Below are 25434 nucleotides of genomic sequence, written 5' to 3'. Positions count from 1 at the left end.
AATTTTCTGTTCATTTAGCGAGTCGCTCCATTAAAAATTTACAACTCAATCAGAACTGCTGCTTATTTTAGAACCTTTTTAAGTTATATATTGCAACATCCGCTATCGGCCCACGACCAAAACGTTTCTCCGTAGATCACGTTTACTCAGTTAAATATATACCTGAAAATTCGCCATAAACGGGCTTGCGGTAAAAGAAAACGCGGGAAAGACTGCCCATTAAATAATAATTCATATTTAGCCTTCTGTTTTTCTTTGAAAGGTGTTCGTGTTAAAATAAACATGAATGTTCTCACGCGAGAATCGCTGTTAATAATTTTGCGGTGGAAATTTTTTTTATGTTTCAATCCGTGGTAATGAGCGCGCGGCGTTGGCCATTTCAATTTCTTTCAAAATTGCTTCCCTTCTAGGCGGGATGTTTTAAAAATAGAAAACTTATTTTAATAATAGTAAGTGTGCGCAAAAGTGCGACAAAGCTATCGTAATGCGAGGGAAGTAGAGTAATTATAATATTACACATTGCGTTTTGGATTGTTCAGTTTTGTATGCTTTCCGGTTGGTTATCAGTTCTCAAACCACTTGATTCGAAAATTTATTGTTACAATGTTGATAGCGCACGTAGAAACATGTTTCGTTTTGCAACTTTTACGACTTGATCTATTTTTAAAGAATTTTTGCAATTCTGAAATTGACAGAATGGTAAACCAAACAAATATTGTCAACCAGAAAGCGTTTGAATTGCGACAAAGTTGTGTAGTATTGAACTTGGAATAGTTATAATGATTATTGCTCCGAGTTATTTTAAATTTCGATCTAGCTGGAGGCGCATTCAAAATTCACAAAACATAAACAAAAAGGGAGAATGAGTAATGTTAAAACGACTCATCCATTTCACTGAGCTCTCTATCTTCGATTCATGAATCTCGTAATAATTGTAATAGTTTGATTGGTATATAAACGTTTAAAACGAAAATTACTTTGAGCAGCATTATAATATCGATGTTTGTAATTTATACAAACACAGCAAATAAGGTCGACTATTCAAATGTTACGATTTTTCAGTTATAACAAGAAATCGAACACAAATGTCACTTAATACGAGGCATAACTTATGCCTTTCGTCCACCCTGAAACAAGGGTCTTTAAAAATATGGGGGAGGGGAGACTGCTCAGAACATAAGCATTTCGCGGTTTATTTCCCTGACCTCCCCTGACAATGCTGACGGTTGGCGACAAAAAATTAACCTTTGCACTCGTTGCATGCAAGCGACGGGAAAAAATCCTCCATGTCCTTACGTTGTTGATTAAAATTTACGGACCATTTGACTCTTGACAATAAGCGTTATTATTAAAAAAAAACGCCAATTATAAAACCCAAGAGAAGAATCGCCACTTCTCTTTCAGCTGATTTGAATAAACCTTCTTTAACTATAAACAAAAGAAATCCTAGTAATTACGGCTTATTCATGTCAATCCACAATTCCTCTTTTTATTCTGATAGAATAAACGTTCCACAATAAAGACAGAACTGAAGAGCTATATTTGTGCCAAAAATAAACTTCAGTTCTGATAAAAGCGGTTATCGTGTTGTGTTTTGCAGTCAACCCAGCACGTATTTTATAAAATACACCTGTTTTACCGTCAACTGTTTTATTTACTATGTCAGCTGAAATTGTGGTTATGCTGTTTCAGTTGCCGCTTCAACTATTATTTTTTTAAAAGTGGTTTGCTGTCTCAATTTTTAAGTCGTAACTATTAACAGAGGATTGAATAAAAACTCATTAAAGAAGATGAAAGTTTCCGCGTTTATTAAACTGTCTACCACTCGACTTGAGGTCATCCATCCAAATACAAAAAAATATATATATAAGATGCACAATGGACTAAGCTTTGCTAAACTGTTGGCCATTCACTGAGTTTCCAACAAACTTTGACCAATCACGTAAAATCGCGTAAAACAAATTTTGTGACGCTATTTATTGCTTCTCTTGTTGTTTTTACAAAAAAATCGGTTTCTCAAGTCATTTTTTTTTTTTTTTTTCCCCCCCCCCCCCCCCGGGGGGGAAATGAAAAAAAAAATTTTTTTTTTTTCCCCCTCCTCCTTTTTTATTTTCTATTAAAATTTTTTTTTATTATTTTAAATTAATTTTTTATATTTTACTTAACTTGGTGGCCATTTTCCTTTGTCTAATTCTGGCTAAAATCCTTACACAGTTCCTTTAAAGGCGAGGAAAATACAGGTGGAGGTCTGGAAGAACGACATATGCTGTAGTAGTAAGCGGGCTTACACTGGTGTTTATTTTCTAGTCGCATGGCCGCTAATTTGAACAAAAGGAGAATTAAGGAAGATCTGATGCGCCCACTTTATAAGTTAGTCGTCAAAAGATATGTAATCACAAATAACAATAGATGTATAGAAGCAAGAAATAATGGGGCAATAGAAGCAAGAAACAGCTTTAATATGATGAGAGTAAAAGAAATCACCAACTTAAGAGTTCTTTAGTTTCTTAATGTAGTACCAAATTCTTAAAGCTAACATTAAACATTAAAGAAATGGCGATCCAATGAGAATAAATCTTACGACTGAGCCAAAATGGTATCTGATAGTTGACAGTTGGTTGAGCCCGCGATTTGGTCAGCTAGGTTGCTATTTCTCCATGTTTTTTTTTAAAAAATTTTTTTTTTAAAATTATTTCTTTATTTTTTTTGATTTACCCCTTTTATTTCTATATAAACTTGATATACTAACTAAAAAATAAAAATTCATTTTGCAAGAACTGGGGGAAGTACGGGTGTGACGTCACAATAAAACTTTGCAAGCAAGACAAGGATTGTAAAATTATTTACGCTACAAAGCTTTTATAAGAAGAAAGATACACATACGAGATGGAAGTACAAAGACGTTTTATTTCAATAAAACAGTTATTTCTATTAGTGACAGGATAAGTTGAATTTTATTCAAAATTATCAAGTCATGATCAAAAAAAGTTTTTTTTGCAGCGATCCTACTTCTTAAAAATCGAGCTCGACTTTTAGAAAGTCTACGGCGATCCCTTCGAGTCTTTTGGGCAATCAACAATTTTACCACGACGAAAACCACATCTAATAGAACAAACCTTGCTCTGCTGGGTGGTTCTGTTCCTAAAGCTAAACAGTTGAATTACCAGACCACTCTCACTTAACACGAAGGTGCATTATGAAATGGGACCTTGCTCTTCCTACCTCCCGACAAATGTGATTTACATTTTATCTTTGTTCTTTTGCATTTCACGCGAGTGCTTTAGCCTTGCAAAACTCTTGCTGAGGATTTGTGCTAAAGAGGAACAACTTTTTACGTACAAACTGCCATAAAATCCTTTAAATTAGTCAGTGACTAAAGAATTGGCGATTTTTACTCATTTTGTCAATGCTCCTTTAATATGTTTCTGATATTTTTGTAAATCGTTATCACATTTTTGTAAATCAAAGCATTCTTTCAACAGTGCACCTTCGTGTATCTGAACCTTGAAAGGTTTTACAAAACTGAATCTGAATTGAATTTTCACATATAAACATCAATCAGTCGTGATTGAAATTCTCGATCCGTTTTACGTATATTATTACTTCGTACTTAGATACCAGTTTATCAAAAGGCAAACAAGTAATTATTACTCCAGCAATATTTAACATAGAACACAGAATTACATTGGATACATCCGAACTCATAAGGGGTTTCTGATTATTGATGTATAGCTATCTACAGGAGGGCTCCTACTATATATCAGTTCATAAATTATCACTATTGTACTTTTTCTGCGGAAATCTGTTGTTAAATTTAAATACAGATGAAGGAATTCCTTGGTTAAATATATATTAATTAATTTTATTTTTATCATTAATTGCCTTGAGCAAGCTTTTCTTGAGTTATCAACAAGATAGTGGAAACTTATTAAGTTTTATCAGAATAGAGACCAGGCTAAGAAATAAAGGAAATCGGGCGGCTTAAAATTTTTAATTACTGAAAACAATTATTTCTATAAATATTTATAAGTTTTCTTCCCACAGTCTCACTTCCGCTTCGACTCAGTCTTGACATAAATTTATTCAACGTTCTCCCTTCTCTTAAACCATATCCTGCGTTAATTTTAAGTCACCAACTGTTGCTTAAGAACTGCTGGCTAAAGCACGTCTCCAACGACGCAAGCTATCAGCAGAGCGACACCTGTCAATATCATGCTGCAGTAATGCGCATGAGCAAAGATGCCATTGAGAGAAAAAGGCACCATCCAGGCGAAACGACGAGAGACGATACACCATTACGAGCCTTTTTGTTTTCCCTTGCTGTAGCTTCACCCTTGGTTTCACCTGGATTGTTGTCGTTGTTGTTTTTACTCGTCCCGGTGTTAACTGGTGCAGACGTGACGGATGTGCTCCTGGTATTTGAAGTTGTTGTCGATATCTGGTTCACTAAAGACGAAACAATATACAACATCTTTAATCTACAGTTGTCTTTGCTGGTACTTTCTATCGTCTTGGTATGGCTATTAAAATTTTTCCATGCCGTACAAAGGCACCAAATTAACTGTTCTGTTAACTAGAAGATCAATGTTGAAATTTGAGAATTTGAGTTGTTTCAGCGAGGTGCCTGAAGGGGTAAAATGAGAACTGGGATTTGGGCAAATTTTCATTGAAAAATGAGATTTGGGTCACTGGGACTGTGAATCACAAATAAAAATCAGTGGAGCTGGGACTGTGTCTCAGCTCCCCCCCCCCCCCCCCAACCTAGGAAATAAGGTACATTCATTTTTCTTATAAACACTAAAGTGTTGTGCGTATCCTGGTTACCTGATCGTTCACAAAAGCGACCATAATACCCAGTCCCCTCACAATCGCACTCGGTCTTCACCACCAGATCAACACAGAGGCCTCCGTGTTTACACTTGTTCTGTTCTGCACTTGAACACGCCTCGCCGCTGCAGTTTCCCCACACGCCGTGTGACCGCAGTAGTTTGACATTCTCAAATGGTTTGGCTTCACTGCTGTATCTCAGAAGAGCAATGCATCCTTGAAACCAGCTGTAAATGGCGAATAGAAAACAGTACTGTCGTATTTGCAGTTGTCGGTGAAATAATGTTACTGACAATTGTATGGAAAAGTGATCGATTTTATCATCATCATCATCATCATCATTTATTAGAAAATTCAGTAAGCCACAAATTCAGTTAACCACAATGTTGGACAAAACTAACTGGGACAAGCAACTATTTTGCGCGTTTAACACCGGCTTTTCAACGAATCTCTTAGCTCAAAATAGCTCAAAAATACTTTTATCTCCGACTCCCCTTGTTCAATGTTTTTTCTGAAAGCTGCCAATTCACCCTTTATCCCCTAAAAAAACCCCGGTTATCCAAAAATCAAATAATAGGCCCTTTAAAAAACAATAAAAATAAAAAACAAACTTCTCTACACCTGTCTAGAAACCGCGAAGTTCCGAAAATAAGCCCCTCCCTCATAAATAAGCCCCCTTAAATCATGGACACAAACATCCTTTCGACAATAAGCCCTCCTAAATGAGGGCCCATGGGCCAGGTTTCTTATCAACTGTAACTCCCCTCTTTTATTTCTGTAATACTTTGTATTGGTCCTTTCTAACTGCCCGGGTGTACTTTCCCTTGTTTTCTACGTGGCCATTTTTTGCCGAGTTACACTTGATTTCTCCCGTATTTAAGACCCTTGTGTTGGTTTCTTAAATAGCTTTTCACACAGGTTAGAATTGTGTCACAAAGGGTGCAATGTCGTCGTAAGAACGTTGACGCAGGTCATTATTTTACTTAAATCGTTCAGTAGCCCCAACCACCGCGACTGTATTAACGCGCCAGAATCCAAAGAATTTTAATGTAATTTTCCCTCTTGAATCACAGGAATCTTACATTAGGAATTTTAGTGTAATATTGCATTAGAAATTCGAAGAAATCTTACATTGAAATGCAAAAAGTCCCCACATAACCTCGTGGCACGTCTCTCGAGGCAAAAATAGGGCGATCATTCATAATTTTCTTCTCCTACTGAAATGAACGATCGTGGTTTACCGTACTAGTGCTTATTTTATTATTAATTTGGAATGTACTATGAATTCTTTCTTTGTCTGGGCGTTCTGTGGTTTGCTACCCCTGGTTTTCCTGCGTAAAATCATTGAAATTTTGCCAGTGGTTTTCCTTTCTCCAGACACGCGGTGACCATATTATTTTAATTTAAAACATTAAAAGTTGCAAAAAATTTATGCTCCACATGAACAAACTTATGCACTCCGTAAAACATGGATGTAAAGGTAATATCTCTTCATAATTTATATACAACAGTATTCAAAATAAGTCAAGGCCAAGATGAAAAATATTTACAATTCTTCTCTTTAATAATTTATAGTGAAATTGTGGAAATCAATTCTAAAGTACGAGTATTTGTGAATTGCCTATAGATATTACTAATTACCACTATGAAAATCAACTTCTCGCCTAAAGTTTTTAAAGTTCTAGAACCGAATCTCAGTGTTTTAGTGCTGCGAGAATTCGTCTCAGTTGACAGCTGTTCAGAAGAGACATTTGTCTATTTCATGCCCGTAAATCAAGATGCTATCTGTGGGGATCTCAAATAATCACATGGCATTAGAATAAGAATTACTTGTCCTACTACATAAATACAGTCAATATTCTGCAGAAATTTGATTAAAAAAATATATTCGATGTAAATTTCAGAATGACAGAAAGCAGGGCTGTAGCCGGAAAAAATATGACTGAGGCAATTTAAATTCTCTTCCTAGATAATACTTTCCCCTATAAAAAAGCAACAAGAAACGAAATGACTGGGCAAGCGCCTCGGTTTGCCTCAAAACGGCTACGGCCTTGAAAAGGACGAAAGAAAAAAGCTTCCAATTAATTTACACTCTTATTCAAAAATCCAACAGTTTCAAGAAACACTCTCACGTCTCAACTGGCATTTTACCATTTCTCACCTGCTTTCCTGACCTACTTTGCGGAATAAGCCCGTCAGGGACCATTTCCCATTGGTAGGATTTCCCTGGGAATCTTCGAGTGGAATTCCTCCCATGAAAAGGGAACTCTGTGCTTTACCATATCGTCCAGTGAAACGTGGAGGATCTTTGCAAGTGATGACTTCAGTCGAGACGTTATCCACGCTCATGTTCAGATGAAAACCATGTCGTGAAATTGTCAACTTGTGCCAAGAATTATCAGTGAAATTTCGACGTACGTAAAGGTAATCTTTAGAACATCCGTTTCCTCGGAGTCGAAGCCGAACGTGGCCATCTTTTACCAGAGATACTTCGAGGAAATCTTTCGTGTAACCATTGACACCGTTGTCCTGGTAGAGGAGTATGGCGGATTTTCGTGAACCTGTTTTGAAGTAAAACTGCAACTCGCTGCTTTCATGCATGGGCCAGCCTGTAAACTCGGCGTAAGAACCTTTGGAATCCTCGTTAAATCGTAATCCCGCTGTGGAGTCCACAAGTGCAACTAACGTGCAAAAAAGTACAAACACGCTTAAAAGCCTCAGCATGTTACTGATACGTAGATAATATTCACACTAAGTAATTTGGTCAAATTCGATTCGCTTTCGGTTAATAACAGCCTTGCATCAAATCCGTGCGTATCACAGTCGCAATTAAGCTGAAGTGATACGCAAGTAGTCAGTCTTTCCAGACAAATGAAATGCAGAGAGTTTATTCAACACCAAATGAAATAAAAATGAACAAAGAATCGCTCATCTCGTCACAAAACCACAATTTGATTTAGTTTCATTTGTTAACGGGTGTGCTGAATGGTTGCAATGCGAGATTCTTATCAGACAAGCTTCGTATGCAAATTGAAAGTCGAATAAAGGCATTAATTTCGTATGACTGAACAGTATTCAAGACATACCGCGAAGTAAGTCAGTCTTAACAATTTTTCATATTTTCTTTTCTTTTCTTGGTATTGCAGGAAGCGTGAACATCAAATCAGTTCTCTAGTTTTTCCATTGATGGTGTTTAGTGATTTCTTTTCTTATTTCAGTGACTCATGGACGAGCCTACACTGACGGAAAACAAAACAAACATTTGCGCACCTTAACGAGGAAGAAAGCTCATTTCTAACTACTTCACTTTGCTTTAATAATTTGGTTCCAATAAGTTTCACTTCAAATGGAAGGCCAAAGTACCAAATGATCACATACAAGGTAAACCATATTTTCTTTTAATAACGTAATTGAATATTACTACGACCATTATTTATTTAGTTATTATATATTAATTTTTAGTTTTCTACACCATTTAAGAAGTTCATAAGCCCAGCAAATTTCTCTTACCCCGAGAGCAGTTTGGACCGTTGAACCCAGTTCCCCTGCAGTCGCACTCTCTTCTCACGATCTTGTTCACGCATTTCCCGCCATTGTGGCATTTCAGTTTCCCGCCAAAACTGGGATCTTTGCACGCGTCACGGCAGCCTTGCATGGTTCGCTCGCTTTTCAACAGACGAGCTTTACGGTACTTTTTGTCGCCTGTAGCGAACTTTGGAGTTTTCATACAGCCTTCGAATCTGCGAATAAAATAAGCAAATTTGTCGAATTGAACTTATCGCATATTATTGACTTTCTTCTCGCCATGTGCTTTTCATTATTTATCTCTACAGGTCCCTTGTTGTGGGTCCGCTGTCAGCTGTTGTTTTGATATACTTCAGCACAAAGAATTAAATTTTCTAAAGGCTGCAAGGGTAATCGTATATCCCTTTGAAACGAATTCGTGTAACTTAAAGTATAGAGGTACAAATTGCGTATTTCTTAAAAAACAAAAATAGTCTTCGTGCGACTTCCGCATGGTACTTCAGTTGGCCTTACCCAACGCAGTTAGTTTTACGTTTTCTTAACGGCTCAGCCGCTCTGTAAATCTAGTGTAACATTTCTAGCCAATCAGAGCAAATTTAAAGGTATATGTGGCCAATCGGGTGCAAAACCAAAAACAAGACTTTCCCGCGCTTGCCACGGGCTACTTGTTTTCCCGCGCTTACCCCAGCGGTTTTCCCCCCCCCTTCCAAGAAAAATTTTTTCCCCCTTTGCCACTGCTTATTTTGATTGGTTGATTTCCCAAATTTGTGAGCGATTTCCTCCAATTTAAAAAAAACAAAAAAAAAAAACACTCTAAAACTGTTGAATTTCAGTGATATCAGTTACGAGATCTCGAACTCGATTGATTTTGTCATTTCGTCTTCTTTGTTAAGGCCAGGTCATGCACGTGGTTATGTTTTGGCGCGTTTAGTCAAACTACGCCACGGAAAGCCAAGAGCTCTCACTTTTCAATACACTGTAGGGGTAAACTTCCGGACCTGTCCTGTGAGCCTGAAAGTGACTTCCCCTCAAATGTTATAAATGGGCTACATTCTGTGACATGCACACTATACATAGTGATATCGATCGAAAAACTCAAAGGCAACACAAAGAAGCCGGAAAAAGTTTAGATAGTGTTCAAAAAACTGAACATAATTGAATTGGATTGCATTTAGCATAACCCAGTTTCTGTCTGATGAGAAGTCGTTCTATGCAATCTCATTAAAATGAATATTTCAGTCTGCCTTAAAATGAATATTTTAGTCTGAACTTAGAAAGCACCCAAACATAATCTTTACCGCAAATTCTATCGCCGTTTTATTTACTACAACAACTACCTCTTATTAAACAGAATTAGCACTGTGAACATTGCATAAATAAGCACTTTACTTTTACACATTTTCCTAGCATTATGAGCAAGAATACAGCTTGCAAGTTCAAATGAACCTGAATCCTGAGCCATATTTTTAGGCGCCTTTTTTGCTAAAAAGAAAAAAAAAAAAAAAAAAAAAGTGTTTATTTATTTTAGAGGGACTTTTCCCCCCAGCTAAAAAATTTTTAGACACGATAATAAAGTAAAATATAAAAATATATGGGAGCCCGGGAGTTGGTTCAACAAGCACTGCGCATGGGTAATAACTTAGGCAAGTTAAGCCTTGCTTTAGTGCTAGCTAGCATTGATCTCATTGCAACTAAATCGAAACTAAAATAATTACTACAGAAGTGACAAACAGATCAACAAGAAGGATTTCTCAGTTTATTTTTAGATAGGATATTGCATCTTGCAAAGGGTGGGGTCAGGGCTTGATTTGAGCCAGATAAACTTCAGTGAGACTGAGCATCAAGTTTTGGCACTAGGAGTTCTGGGATCATTTGGTTATTAAATTAAAGTGGGCTATGGTTGGTCAAAGGTTGCCACTGGAAAGCAGCGGACCGATTACGCTACTTATCCAAACGATTCCAGGTTTCCTATATAAAATGCTAAAAGTTGGTGCCCAATCTCCCCCTGGTGACGAATTATACGCCATGTTAATAATAATGATAAATAATATAACGATTAATTTTGGCCCAGAACACATCCGTCCTCGATTTCAGTGGTTATAGAATGGTGCACGGGATTGCTAAATAAATCCTAACAAACATGATAATGATAACTGTAAAATAACGTTTTGCATGTGAAAAGTTTTTTCGCCCATTTAGCCTTCCCTCGCGGGGGGGGGGGGGGGGGGGGGGGGGGGGGTCCCCCCAAAAAAAAAAAAAAAAAAAAAAAAAAAAAAAAAAAAAAAAAAAAAAAATTCCCGCTAACTGCCCCTGAGTCTCCGAGGATGTACAAATTTAAACTTGGTTCAGTATTTTCTACCATCTTTGCATTCCTATCACATCCGCCATGATCTGACAAACAGGTGCAGTCGAATTGCTATCTGCCAGCGCTTTTCTTAACTTCGATCTGATACTGACTTCCACCGATTTATGTAATCACTAAAAGTTGTATTTTGTTTTGTAGCCGAAAACCATATATTGCCTAAGAATTGGGACCAGAAGAAAAGCTGAGTTTTTGGCTGTGAGTAATACTTCACGGACTGACGTCACCTTTAACCATTGCTTGAATAAAACTGGATACTGAGGCTGCTTAGGGAATAGAGTTACAAGATCCTATCAGTGATGGCAAAACCTTGGCCAATGGACTTCAATGCATGTTAGTAACAAACGAAGGTCAACGAAGAGCAACGAGGAAATTACGGTTACCCCATTCCGTGTGTTTGACGGTCAGATTCCCAAACACACAAAACTTCGTCACTTTACTCAAGTTCCGCAATCATTCTCCGAATCGCATGTTCAGTCAAGTCTATATTTCTTCCTTCTATGTTCATCCTTCTTTCTTGACAGAGTAAATGAAATTATTGTGAATGGTGGAGAGAGACAAATAATGACACGATACTCACCGTGAGCTCACCAATTTAAGGATCGTGTTTTTGCTTTTTTCTACATTGTTAACAACTGACCTATATGGCTGCCAGTGCAACTTAGAGGCTGTCTGTGACAACATTTAACCCTTACACTCCCAGCTACCCCCAGAATCAAACATTCATTTGTAACATTTTAGCCGGCAAAAAACCGTACTATGTATACATATAGTTGAATTCCGACAACTCGAACCCTCAATAACTCGAACCTTTTTCGATTCCCCTCCAGGTCATTTTCTTACTAATTTTGCCCTCAATAACTCGAAACCCCGATAATTTCCCTTGAAGGTTCGAGTTATCGGGATTCACACTGTACATAAATGGTACTGTTTATTTTTTAATGTCAGTTTTGCAAAATGAAGTAATCTTTGAAATTTATTTTTCTCAAATTTAGATTTCTTTTCTTTAAAGAGGAGGGAAACAGGGTTTAGTGTAGTATTAAAACAATTAAGTATAATGCGAAGTTGTAAAATGTTAATGATTTATGCCAGAAAAGGACAGCCAATTTTGTAAGCTCTTCAGGTTCGCTTTTTTACCGTGTGAAACACCAAGACTTTTCAATGTAAAATCGGTAATTATTGCTCAAGGCTAAACTAACTTTTAATTTAAACAGAGCTTTTTCCCATCTTTCTTTCTCCAACCACAATCAATGCGGTTGTCTTCTGTCAAGGTGGTTATGATGTAATATCCTCAAAAAAGAAAAACCCTTAACAGTAAAATTGAGATATTGTATTTGAAAACTTTGGTCAGTATATTTCAAACAACAAGCTTATTTTCTGAATTCCTATAGTAACCCTTATTGATTTACTAACTAACTTACCCGCCAAGAGTCAAGGAACTCAGTAGAGAATCACGAAAGGTCCATTTTATATGGGACCACTCGTTAGTCGGAAAGTAGCTGATATACAATGGCCCGTGTTTCTTGAAGTCGGTTTTTCTGAGTCCGTCACAAAGCACATAACTGTGAGCAGAGCTGTCCACTGTGACAAGCACTGACTCAGCAGTTCGTTCCAAACTAAGTTTGTGCCACTTGAGGTCGGCGAATGAGCCGTTTATAAATTTCTGTTTCCCCTGACAGCTGCCCATGGTGATGCGAAGTCTTAACTGTCCGTTTAACAAGAATGCGTCTATGAACTCTTTAACGCCACCATCATCCATGTAGAAAAGCATTCCGCGTTTTTTCATCGTCTTGAAGCGCAACACTAGCGTGGAATTGTCGGTAAATTGCAGTGCAGTGTACGCGGAATATGCGAACTTGCTGTACTTCAATGTGTTGTCTGTTGTGTTCCTTCGAACAAGTCGCGCGCCATAACCGATTTGATGGCAGATGGTAATCACCAAACAGATTTGTACCGCGCGCCAGATTTTCGACATGTTAAATAAGCGCTGATGTGGCTGGAAAGTATTTAACAGACAGTGCACCTCACCTTCACTCAACAAAGGTCAAAGAACATTCCGCTCCAATGATTTAAGCTTCAACAAGTTCGGTAAAATTTCGCTCACGCATTGCAGAAAATGCCCGCGAACAGGCGTTTGCAGCTAGCACTGCTCAAAAGCGATAAGATTGCGGTCATGAGTGAATTTGGAATTCAAATGACCTTGTCTTTTGACAGATGTATGAAGACGGGGTACTGTTGACATTGATTTCTAAGTAATTACCAATATTTATTCTTGTCTTTTTTAAGCCTCCATGCAGGAACTGAATCAAGCTCCATTCTATTTCGCGAATCGCCTAAAGCTAAATACAGGCTTTACTTTTTAAGATATTTCAAAATCATCGCACCAGTAGAATCTTTACTTTCTTAAACGTTCGGTTATTTTGTCGCAAATCGTTTTGTTATTTCACTGACAGAGGAAGTTTTAGTTATCACAAGATCTCCCCCAGCTAAATCTCTCTTAATTTCCCCAAGCTCTGTACGTGTCTGGTTTCCAAAGCCGTGTTTGTGTTCGTTAATTCCACCTAATAAATGGTCAAAGACATTGATAAAATACAATTAAAACTAGCTTCACACTTGATGTTTTGGTTACTGGCTATTTGTATTGTTGGGATCCAACAGATAAAACCAGAAATTACGGACAATAAAGTTATAACATTGTCGCTATACCTGTCAATTATTTGAGTTGATTGCCTTAAAATTACCGACATCTTTTTTTAGAAATTAACTATGACCTAGTTTCCCTTTCCGTACTGAAGTTACATCAATATGCGGACCATCTTTTACAGTGTGAATTATTTTTATAAATATGTTAACATTTAAATGATAGAAATCAGCTTTCTTCGGCTTTAATTATTCTTAAAATACTTTTTTGTAGCCTGCGTAGTTCACCAGATGTACTCGTTTTTCAAATGACGTTTAGCTGATCATGTGACCAATCGAACGAGTGGTCTGGAGACGAGAATGGCACTGACGCATGACCATAAGTCTCAAAAACAAATCCACAACGAGGCTGCGTGATAAAGATTGTCCGCTGGCCCACGATTACACCGTTGACTCCCTTTCACTCCATGCATGGACAACTGGGCTAAAAGACTATCAAAAATCCAAAGATCGCTCAATCAGTGCTCTCCTTGTCTTTTTCAGACGGTTAAATGTTGCCGCAACGCTTCTCCTTACCTCGTATCTTACGACAGGACTTTTAAAAGAAAGTTAATTGACAATACGTTACGTTACTTTAAGTTACGTTTCGAGACTACTTCATATTAATACCGCTTATGTAATAGATATAGCTTCCAGAGTTTCACGAATTAAAAAGATCCATTATTAATTAAGAGCTCTAATCTCTTGAGTTTTAACAATTTTTCAATTACCAAAATTTCAAACCATGCTCCAAAGCTGCGAGGTATTTAAATCGCTAAGTAAACTTACACCGTTACATGTCAATCATGTCCTTGTTTCCTTTTTGCTGACGAAACCTTGTTTCCAGGAATTGTGGCTTATCCCTGGGATTTCAGCAAGGAAGCTCCGGCTTATTAACATGTCCTATCCAGATGATACTCAGTCTTCGGGTATTTTACGAGGATTTGCCGAAAACGAACTGTGACAATCAGTCAGTAATCCCTCACCAGTTAGCACGTATTTAGCACAATCTGCCGCTGTTTCATTACCAGCTGTTTATTCAGCTACTGTTCCTGCCTTTGTAGCTCTAAAGTTTAGATGCTAAGAGTACGTCAAGTTCTTTACTGGTTCACCAGATCACTCAGAATCGCAACTGTGAGCGCAAGGCACGTCAAGATAAAGGAGCCTTGAATGCACACGGTTTTGCTTTTCTTTGCCATTGTTGAACTGTTATTGTCAACTGAAGAATGCGAAGAGACATTAACTTTGCTAAAAGGCAATGCAACTAGAGAAAACGAGCTTGTAGGAGCAGGGACTGAGGCAGGTTGCTGCGAATGGCTTGCTTTACCTGGGACCGAGCTCGACTGATTTAGATATACCACGTCTACATATTGTGCTTTCACCCCCGATGAGTCTTGCGCATGCTCCGAGGCGGTCTGGGTGCGAGTTGGTGTTGAGCTGCCAGCAATTTTTGACGAAGAAGTTGCTTTCACATTCGTCTGACTCGAAGAACTCAAAACAGGCGTTCCTTTACTGGAGAAAACCATTTGAGCTGACTGTGATATACTCGATGAGCTAGCCTTGATAGTGTGCGCGAGATTAGTGTTAGACCGGCTTGAATGAAGCTTGCAGATCAGCTCTTCGTTTACGCTCCTGGGACATTCACATTCTTTACGAGTTACCTCATCTATTGGATTGCATTTCCCGTCAGACGCGCAGTTTCTCCCACAATCGGATCCAGTCCACGCGCTAGAACGCAGCGCTAAAGGCTTGGGACTTTCTCCAGGAGCAGTTTGAGTCACGTGTCCAATGCATCCCTGGAACCTGAATGAATGAAAGTCATTATAGAATTAATTCTCATTAAAGGTTAATACAACTCAACCAAAACCGTGATCGTTACTAGCATGTGGCTTATTGTTCTCCGAAATGACGACTTGGTTTTGTTAACCGCCTAGTAAAGTATTAAAACTTCAAGTTATTTATTTTTCATAAGCGCATTGAGATTTCATTTTTTGCAAACATTATTTTCGATATTTCTTCAATCTTTAATAAAACGCTATCCGTTAGGTGTGTTTACAAGTTAATCTTCATCATGCTGAATTCTATAAGTTTTTTTCCTTTAGAAAACAAATCAATGATATTTTACTTATACACAACTTACACAGATTCGATAGTTTCACGAAAGATGCCTGGCTTTGCCAAAGAATTCATGCTGATTTCCCACGGAATACTCCCCACGTAAAGTGCTTGCCATTTTTCTGATTTGGAAGACGTATAGTTGCACTCAATCGATTCCGAATAACATCCGTCTACAGTCAGAGTGACATTGTTGAGTTGCCTTGCCAAGCGAACCCGATGCCAGCGAGAATCAGAGAAGTTTCCTTCGATTGTAAGCTGTTTCCATTGACACTTATCAAACGTTACTCTTGCTCGGACCTTTCCATTGATCAGAAATAGGTCAAAATGACTGTAAGTGCCGTCATCTTGATATGCAAGAAATGCGGTGGGTTTGCGACTTTTGAAAAGCAGGGAGAGCTCTCCTGGCCCCTTCCACGCCTCGTACACAGCGTTGGAGTTGTATTCGTTGTAAGACAAGAAAACACTAGAACTAGTAGTTATGTTTCGCGATGGAGTATTTCCTCTTGCTCCTAAGACAAAGAGCGCAAGAAATAGAAAGGCAGGAAGCAGTAACATCGTCATGAAAACGAGTAAGATGTCTTTGGAGTCAATGCAAAACGCACGTGTTCGCCGCCAATGCGTCTTTGTAAGTGACACGTTTCGTGTTGAACAGTTGAAGTGGACTGCTGAGCTACAGCGGGACAGAGTGTTATCTTTTGAAAGCATCTCATAAACCAACGAGATTCGCTAAGAATCTGATAACATTAGTGTTCAAGATTATTACGGGCCTCATTAAAATTTTTGACTGCAATTATGCTGCATGCACTTATGAATTCGGTACCACATGCGTACAATATAACACGGAAAAAAATACACAAATGTAGCCCTTGTGGTATCTCCAAAGACTTTAAAACTTTCCAAAATTTTAGTCTAAATTCTCCTACCTCTGTTCCAAGACAACGTTTAATCCTCTTATAATTATATTTCTTTGCTAGTTTTATATATTCATAACTGTATTTCTGTGGTTTCGTACAAATATTGCTTATGAAAAAAATTTAATTTGAAAACACATCACATGTCAAGTTCCAAATGAAAAATGGCTCTTTTTAATAACAAAAAGAAGACAACTTCAGTTTTTAATTTTATCATTTTTACTTTTATCGTTTTTGAATGATCAAGGTCTCTGTATAGTTCCGTCATGAGGCAAATCTAATTCATTATTTTTAAACGCTTTATTGAAATTTCATTCGCTTAAACAATGAAAACGAGTGAAAAAATTCTTATAGATAAATACGCTAGTTAGTTATGTCTTGCATAAAAGGAGTTTTTTGGCTTTACTATTTTTATAATAAATAATGAGTTTTGTTTAACCAAACCCATCAAAGTAATCGGCGTATCTGACTACCGATCACACCGTGCTTCAATGGCGTCAAAGGTCAATCAAGCTTGCAGTAAACCTTGCAATCGGGGAAAGAACGGGAAATGTGACGAAGCAATTGGACTTTATTTGCTGAGAAATCGATAAGTTTGTTTTTAATGGTTACAGGAGTCAAACCAAAATCAATCGAGGCTTGGTTTGCGTGTGTTTCCCGCGCTTGGCACCGGTTACATGTTTTCCCGCGCTTGGTCACATGGTTTGGTTTGAGTTCTGATTGGTTGATTGTTTTATCTGTGTTGTTGTGATTGGCCAGGCCAGATGTAATTACTTTGGTTTTGGTTTGTCGACAGTCATAAGAAAGCCGCCCTCTATTTCGCTCAGTGGACGAAAAACCCGATGGTGAACTGAAGTAGTTGCTTTTAACGGTCAGTCAAAACAGGTCTAGCTTGCATTTGATGACTGTAATACCGTATGGTCTTTCCTAATAAAACAATCAGTCAGAGTACATGCCCCTTGCATTCATTTTCTTTGTGCGTCCTTCGTCATCTGTATGTCCTGACTCGGTCCATTCATCGTCTCGTTCGCTTCGCGTGGCTCTTGTTTCTATTTGCGTATCTTTGTGCCTGTGTTTCCTCCCCTTGTTTGTTTTTTCCTGGGGTCTTGCTTCTCTTTCCCCTTCCGTTCTTCCTCCCTGCGTTCTCTTGCGACCGTGGCTCAACACTTGTGTAGAATAAGAAATCATCTCTACAACAAGCCACACAACTAGAGAATTTTGAAGTCTTCTAGCAGATAACTATGGTCACCGTGCTTCTCTAATCAAGGGGAGGAAATTGGAAAGTAAGGAAAGCAAACATAATGTCATTATAACTGAGGTTTATTTTTAAAAATGAATCAAATAAAAAACGTCATTTTAAAACTATCCAGCGAATCGTTTCCTTACTGTGCGACTCCTGCAACTGAAACCAGTTAGACACTGACAACCAATCACATTGCAGAACGGTAAAGAGGCTATGCACGACCAATCAGAGTTGAGTTAAACAGCATTTCAACCTGATCAATTTCCCCCATGTTTTCTTTTTAGCGTTCCGCAATGCCATTAGTTCTCGTTTTCTAAATGGGGCCGGTAACAGCTGCCTCACATTTACTATGCTATTATTTTATCCCATACCATCACCATGCGCTATCTGATTTTTACTGTAATTTCTATTCTTTTTTTGATTAGTCGTCGAGCATACAAGCACCACTTCAACTGCAAAAAAGTTTGTAAAAAAACATCTATTAGCTTGTTTTTTGAGTCCTGTTAACATACAGACATTACGGGTATCTCAAGTCGCCTAGCAACTGTTCTAATCCGCTGCAATTTTTCAGTATTTGTGAAAACAGAGTCGATTTGTAATGCTTGAATACTCGATTTATTGTTTATTCTTCTCTGTTAAGCGCACAATATTTCAAATAAGTAAAATGTTCATATCTCGCTTAATATTTAATTTACAAGCAAAAAGCATGCGCTAGCCCATACATAGCTCAAATATAAAAAGCAAGCTTGTTAGGAGGCACAGATTTTTCGGCTAAAATTATACATATTACCTAAGCAAACAAACGTCTCTTTTCGCGTTTTCAATTTAAACCCATGCCACAACAAAGACTTCAGAGAGTCGAGCCAAAAAATTCCGGATCAATAGTCGTTTCTGGGAACTGACTCCTACCCTTCCCCTCCTCACATTCACTTCTTCTTTCTTTGGGCATGTGGTTTGGGGGGGGTGGTGGTCGCCGCTATTGATAAATTCCTTGCTGATGACGTGGCTCTTCAGAGATCCGTGTGTTGTCTCTGATTGGTTTTAACGGACGCGCAACAGCCAATCAGCAGTCTAGGAGCAGAATTGTTTAAATCGAATCTCAGACGTCCTTCTCGTGGGCACGAATTGAGCGCACGAAGTGTGCTCTTTCATATCTTTTACATGTTACATTCATCGCACGCTTTAGAAGTTGAAGTCCGTAGCTGATTCATGCAGCGCAGCACAACTTTTCATGTCCCTTTTATGTATACTGCGGTTAATGGCTGTCAGCAGTTGTGTCCTCCGAAGATTAATTATGATAGCAAAAATAAATTACATGTAATCATCACATTATACCAAAGAACCAATGGTTCTTAGTTTGTAGATAAAAACTTTTAGTGCGTGTAGTTTTAAACTAACTCGATCCTATCTTGATTTTCTCTGTATACAAAGTACAAACATGCCATATTATGAATACTGGCTTCTTTGCTGCCGTTTTCGCTTACTTTCATTTGTACTAAAGTCGTGCACAAGTATTGACAAGTTGTAACAACAAACAATGTTCAAAATCCTGATCAGTAACAAACGTGTGGCAAAGACTCATAATAAAGGTCTTTAACCGGAACTTAGAAACTATTCTTGTTTAGAATTTGTCCAATAACGTACCCTTAATCTTTGGTAACAACGGCATCATTGGCTTAACGCCCTACAAACGTTCATTTTATATCGTTAATACTCGTTTTTAGAGTAACGTGTTCTCCAGCAAAGTGAACAAGGCATTGTTGCTGCAAAATGTACTTTCAAGACTCGTAGAATAATTTACACCACAATGGATCCACACACGGCACAAATCTCACTCGTACGCCTTTAACTAATTACAAATGCTAAGCTGCACAGCAACTTGCCGCCATTTTCTATTCACACTCTAGAAGCAAATGCAATGAACGATGCTTGATAACAATCTCCGTTTCGGTATAAAGAACTTTTTCAGCTTTCCATCGGCTGAGTAATCAAGGATTCCATTTTGGACCTTGCTCTCTGATCTGGTGATTTCCTCTGTTGTTGCCATAGTAATTAGCACCACTCAGCACACAACACTCAAATTTGAGAGCACCCTTACGCTTTCTCATCGTGCGCTGAGACGTAAATTCGAGGTTTCGCGGTCGGTTGAGCGCCATGTTTTGGCGAATTTCCGCAGCTAGACGAAGCAGACTCGGGTTTAAATGAGCCACTGTAGCGAGAGTTCCAGCGATACAAGAAAAATATAGTCACCAGAATAGCAATGGCCGCTACAATCACCAAGATGGAAATGACCCAAAATGGAACCACCTGCGGCAATGACCGGTGGGCCTGGACTCCAGTGGGTATGGCACCTGCGTCAGGCGATACGTGAGCTGTTGACGTCATAAGGCCATCTTTTGAAATGAAAAAAAAAACATTGAGTTTAAGTGAGGGTCTTAAGTGGGCGTTAAAAATGTTAAACCTGAAAATAAGCTTTTGGTTCCCTACGTACATAACTAATTCCTTATTTTTTAACAACCTAAAAAAAAATGCGCAGGAACTTTAAAAAATGACGTAAAAAAATACGTACTTCTTGTAAATTATTATTGATAAACAGGGTTCAAGGAATGAGGACGTGTTTACCATTCTCTTTTCAAAAACACATGTTCGAAAAGCTTTAGCATTCATAGTTTGAATGAGCTTGAGCTTACACAAGACTTACACAAGGTTTATATGAGGCTAACACAAGGCTTAAACGAAACTTACACGAGGCGTACACAAGGCTTACACCCCAGGGCTTACACGAGGCTAACACAGGGCTTACGCGAGGCTTACACAAGGCTTACACGAGACTTCCACAGGGCTTATCCAAGGGTCATACGAGGCTTATTCCTTAAAAAGGAAAAACCCCCGGGGGGGGATTAAATTTATAAAAAAAAAATTTTATACAAAAAAACCATTTGGCTCCTTAAAAATTCGGGGAGGGATGAGGGAAAAGTTATTACAAGTACTATGTTAACGGACTCCTCTGCAAAACACCTAGACATCGAACAAAGTGTTCCTTGAAAAAACAGCCAGTATAAGCAGAGTACTTAAATTGATTAAAGAGCATTTCGGAGCCTTGAGGGTCTTTCTCGTGTCATACCTGTTGGCGTTTCAGTAGCTGTGCCCCTGCAGTCCTCATCCTCGTCGTCCCCCATTGGGAAGCACCCTGACGCGCTGCCGTCAAGTATGATAGACCCGTCAATCACAGTGCCAACTTTTACAAATCGTCTGTCCGTTATTGTGGGAACAATACTGTCAAACACCTTCATGTGCCTAAAGTAAAACTCTTGTAAATATCCACTAAAGTTCTGTTTTGATTCAGATTTTCTGAAAACGTTCCTTGGGCCACCGGCCAAGTAAACTTTAGGCTCCAGGCCCTCTACGTTAAGCTGAAAAGACTTTCCCGGCATCTCGCCAGCAGCCTTGAGACGATGATCGATTTTTAATCTGACGTCACGGCGCCGCCTGCTGAACTCGACCCAATGCCATTTGTCGTCATTGACATGCACTCCTTTGCCTGATAAAACCCGTTGACCTAAAATTGGGGTTAAAGATGTAGGGTCATTCATGGTCAAGATATCAACCTCTGCCAGCACGCAAAGAAAAAACTATGATTTTTGTAAAATAACAATTAAGCAGTATTTTTGCATTATGTGTTATTAAGTTCGAAATGTATCCTCTATTGCTAGATGAAAAACCATTTAGAAAGAATTGTTTATGCGCCATGGCCAACACTGATTGTCATTAATCCGTGGATCTATTCCACATTTGAACTGTGCCCCAGTTATGGGTATTGAAATCTTTCGATTTCTTCCTAATGTAATGTATGAAAATATACGTCACTTGACCAGTATAGTTTGGCAAAGAATCAACTGTTCGAAGTTTATCGAAGATTAAACGCTTCCAACATATCAAGATACAAAGAAGATAAGTTTTTTCAGAAAGATTCAAACTCTCAAACTTCTTTCCTTCCTTACTCTAAATCACTGCCAGGGGTGGGGAAAGGAGAGTTCAACTACTCAGTGGACCAGGCTCAATCATTTTACGTCTACGTTACCTTCTCCTAGATCCAACTCCACTCTTATTTTGCCATCTTTCATCTCGATCAGCAGATATTCATTGTAATATGGAGACTGAAAGCTAAAAATTATACCAGCAGAATTCTCCGTCTTCATATGAAACGCAACGTAACTGTAATTTGAATAAAAATTCTCCTCCGCCGGGTTCACGTGGAAAACGATATAGCCACTTCCATTCAGCCAAATTGATGCCGTTTCTAAAGAGAAATAAAGAAGAAGAAGAAGAATTGTTTATTAAAAACAATACACTTGGTAGTCAATATGATTGAATTACGTGTTATATATTACAGAATAAGAAAACATTGAAAACTATTTTCATGAAAAACTATTAAAAACCAGTGAAAATGGAAGAAAGCTAAGAAGTAGTGTTGTCAATTAAAGTCTTACAAAAAGGCAATACAGAGAATTTAGGTTTTAAACTAAGAAATAGTCTGAGAAAAATCTTGAGCAACCATTCAAGTCAGGTATAGAGCGACTATAGATGTGAATCTTCTGTCTGTTAATTGTACGGAGATTTTAGCATTCAATCACAATTGGACACGAGACAGCCATGTGGTTTGTGGTTAACCATCTGCCAGCGAAAACGCCTCTTTTTATTCAAAAAGAAAATTCTTCTACAGACCGGCTGATAACAAATGAATGAACAAGGAGCAAAATCACTGTTGAGTTTCAATCAAAAATTACTATTGACAGTTTATTCAAAACGATAAACTCTTCAACTTCACTGACTTAGACAGAAGTGGTGAAACTTTAAAAACACTGCTTTCTTTACGGAAATGTTCAAATGCGTGCTATATCATCGAAAAATGCACGTGAATTAAAGAAACTGGAGTATTGTCTTGAAGAACAACGCGTCACTTTCCAAATTCGACGTAAAAGTGTTATACTCCAATCTATGAAATTTGGAAATTTCGAATAATATTAACCGCCTTCCGCCTTAGTAAAAAAATTGTGAGACGAAATACATCTGTAGATGAATCAATAATCATTTCAAACTGTGAATTCTTATTTCAGTCACAGTTCTCACTAGTCATGTTGGTGCGTTTTAAACGTCAATTTTCCAGTGCCACAAGTATTACTCGTTTCCTTGGGCTTATAGCTAAAATTTCAAAAAAATTTCAAAAAAATTAAAACAAAAGGATAGCATTTAAACCCGTCTTTTATAAAATTTTTAGCTCTCATTTTCATTTATAACTATTTTGAACTGTGGGAAAGTTGACTTCGGCTGAATGAAATAGTACCACTAATTAGCAACAAATTACCTACTAAAACGGACTTGGGCTTCGTGGAAACCAAAAAAATATAAAGAGAGCGTTGATTTTGTTCAAAGATCTTCCGCTCTCTCTCGTCATACGTAAAGGACAGGTTCCTACCTTCAGTGCAATTGGTCCCTTCAAACCTCGTGCCGTTGCAGTCACACCATACGTCACTTACGCCATCACGACATATCCCTCCATTTTCGCACTTGTCAGTCTGCGAACAAGGATCCAAACAGCCTTGTGATGTCCCTGATGTGTTCTGAAGTTGCGCTTCTCGTAAAGGTCTTACTCCATTGCTATGCATTATTCCACTTATGCATCCATCGAAACTGAAATACAACAAGTGTTTTAAATTCTCTTTGTAATAATGCGTGTTGGCTGGCTAATTTTACTCAGCAATGAAATTCCACGCAAGGGTAATGTATTATTCATCAGAGAGGCTGGATTTCAGTTCCAAAAATAAATTATTTATGTGTATTTTTTTCTGCGGAATGAATTTATTAATTCTTTTCTTACGAGTAAAATGGTAAATTCTGCTGTAAAAGCAGAAAAGCGATGGACTTAATTGAGCTTACGGCGCGTGGGTTATATCGATCTGTAGTAATTTTTGGGCGAGGCGATTAGCGTTAATCAAATATTGACGTTTCCTCCTTTAGAGAATTAAAAGAAAAAAAAACTAAAATAATTTAACTGCGTTCGCAGTTTCGGAATGTCTTTTCGCAGCTGCTACTCGCTATCCAGCCATTAATTCATTTTATTTGTCTGAATAATGGGCCTGTTTATTCATCAAAACGCTATAACTGCGAATGAAAATCAACAAGCTAATTCACTCGCAGGTGCACGTTAAAAAAATCAATTGAAAAATCAAAGTTTATGCGGAAATCAAAGAAAAATTCACACCAAGCAGCGTTTGTTGTTTATAAGCGAACGCACGCGCCGTACTTACCTGTTAAAATGAATGCTTTCATATCTTATAGCTGGAAAGGAAAGGTCGTTGAATGGTTTATACCAAGGAATTCCACCAACAAACAAATCGCTTTGAACTCCAAGAATCTGCCTGCCTTTTCCTTTGTATATCGTACTATTTGTCCAGTTGTCCACCGTGATCGTTGTCCATTCGTAATTTCGCTGTACAATTACTTTATGCCATTGTCCGTTGGCGAGGTTATGACCGACGAGTAAAGTTTGCGTTTCGTCGCAGTTACCCATTTTAAGTCGCAACCTGAGCCGCCCGTCAGCCAGTGAAAGATAAATGTATTGGCACTGTCCTCTGTCGTCTTCGTAAACGAGAAAACCGTTCTTGTTGTCCGTTTTGAAGTGGAATGTCAAGTTTCCGTTTGTTTTCGCGTTCCATGACTTGAAAACAGCGAAGGCCGTTGGGTCTTTTGAGAACCGAAGACCGGTCCTCGCCGCCAGAGAACCGGCAATTAAACTGAGCTGGAAAATCACCACAACTCCTAGCATTTCACTTACGTCCCACCCAAGGAAGGCTCCATGTTAATTTTACAGCGCAAAGCGGGGTAAAACGTGCGTGCTTTCCGCCAGACTTGAAAGAAATTCACTCTACACTACATAACTGACCAGACGTGCAAAAGGCCAAGTTAACCAAACCGAACTTTCAAGGCGGCAGTGCGTCACTGCGAGCCAACATCGCTTATCTTGTTTGTGATTGGCTAATCGAGTGATCTTATCCAACGTAGTACTTATCTTCACACTGCTGCGGCGGGAGTGCAGTTCAGTGAGCCGCCGTTTGTAGAAAGTATTGAATGAGTACCAGCACTCTGAATTACGTCACCATTTACACAACGTCGAACAGTTTTTTACACACGTTCTCGTGTAAACTACATTCTGCACGAGTTCGCTAAACTATTCACTGACAATGAAGCACGCAAATTTTTATAATTTATTTTCTCAATGTTAATTTTAATGTCTGCTAATGGGCTTTATATGAATAGGAAAATTCCGTGCCGATTCTTTTGTGTTGATAACCAGAATTGAAACCAGTATCACAGTGAATAAGATAAAAATAACAAGAACAGCCCTCTACAGTGCTACGCAAACGTAACTGGTTACTACAAATTACTACAAAATATCAACATTACTCTACAAATTTAGCGTAGTAGGGGAATATCAAAATAAAAAAAACTACAACTGTGTTGCATTAAGAATAAAAATTAAAAATATGAAATGAAAATTTTAGTCTAAAAGCTAATTACTTGCTGGTGAATCACTAAAAATTTCATGACATGAAATTTGAAAGCGACAACGTCAAGTTCATGGATTTTAGCTTGACAACTAGCAGAATAAATTAAACTCCAAGTAGCGCTGGAAACTAAAAGTTCCGTCTCGATATTTTATTTATCAAAAAAGAATCATACAAATCTACAAAATTATTCAGTTCAAATAT

At 38.1% G+C, this 25434-nt stretch overlaps 3 protein-coding genes across 3 annotated transcripts; all 3 read right to left on the bottom strand.

Annotated features, from left to right (window-relative positions):
* Window positions 1-2885: 2885 nt before the first annotated feature.
* Window positions 2886-14016, bottom strand: LOC144646603 (neurexin-3-like). The gene is made up of 5 exons (XM_078506252.1): window positions 12136-14016; window positions 8338-8567; window positions 6989-7508; window positions 4825-5054; window positions 2886-4446 (listed from the first exon to the last, which is right to left on the bottom strand). The coding sequence occupies exons 1-5, from the start codon at window positions 12687-12689 to the stop codon at window positions 4211-4213; spliced, it is 1770 nt and encodes a 589-aa protein (XP_078362378.1). The 5' UTR covers window positions 12690-14016; the 3' UTR covers window positions 2886-4210.
* A 434-nt stretch (window positions 14017-14450) lies between these two features.
* On the bottom strand, window positions 14451-16114 carry LOC144646604 (uncharacterized). Its single transcript, XM_078506253.1, has 2 exons — window positions 15534-16114; window positions 14451-15196 (listed from the first exon to the last, which is right to left on the bottom strand). Exons 1-2 carry the CDS (start codon window positions 16070-16072, stop codon window positions 14494-14496), a joined length of 1242 nt encoding a protein of 413 aa, XP_078362379.1. The 5' UTR covers window positions 16073-16114; the 3' UTR covers window positions 14451-14493.
* A 2541-nt stretch (window positions 16115-18655) lies between these two features.
* LOC144645649 (neurexin-1b-like) lies at window positions 18656-24583 on the bottom strand. The gene is made up of 5 exons (XM_078505205.1): window positions 23974-24583; window positions 23142-23356; window positions 21747-21965; window positions 20790-21224; window positions 18656-20058 (listed from the first exon to the last, which is right to left on the bottom strand). The coding sequence occupies exons 1-5, from the start codon at window positions 24489-24491 to the stop codon at window positions 19760-19762; spliced, it is 1686 nt and encodes a 561-aa protein (XP_078361331.1). The 5' UTR covers window positions 24492-24583; the 3' UTR covers window positions 18656-19759.
* Window positions 24584-25434: the final 851 nt, after the last annotated feature.

This window comes from Oculina patagonica, chromosome 3 (assembly GCF_052425735.1).
Source record: "Oculina patagonica isolate OP01 chromosome 3, crgOcupat, whole genome shotgun sequence".
Taxonomy (NCBI): Eukaryota; Metazoa; Cnidaria; class Anthozoa; order Scleractinia; family Oculinidae; genus Oculina; species Oculina patagonica.
The sequence above is the reverse complement of the archived record's forward strand: the minus strand, read 5'-3'. Positions and strand labels throughout refer to the sequence as shown.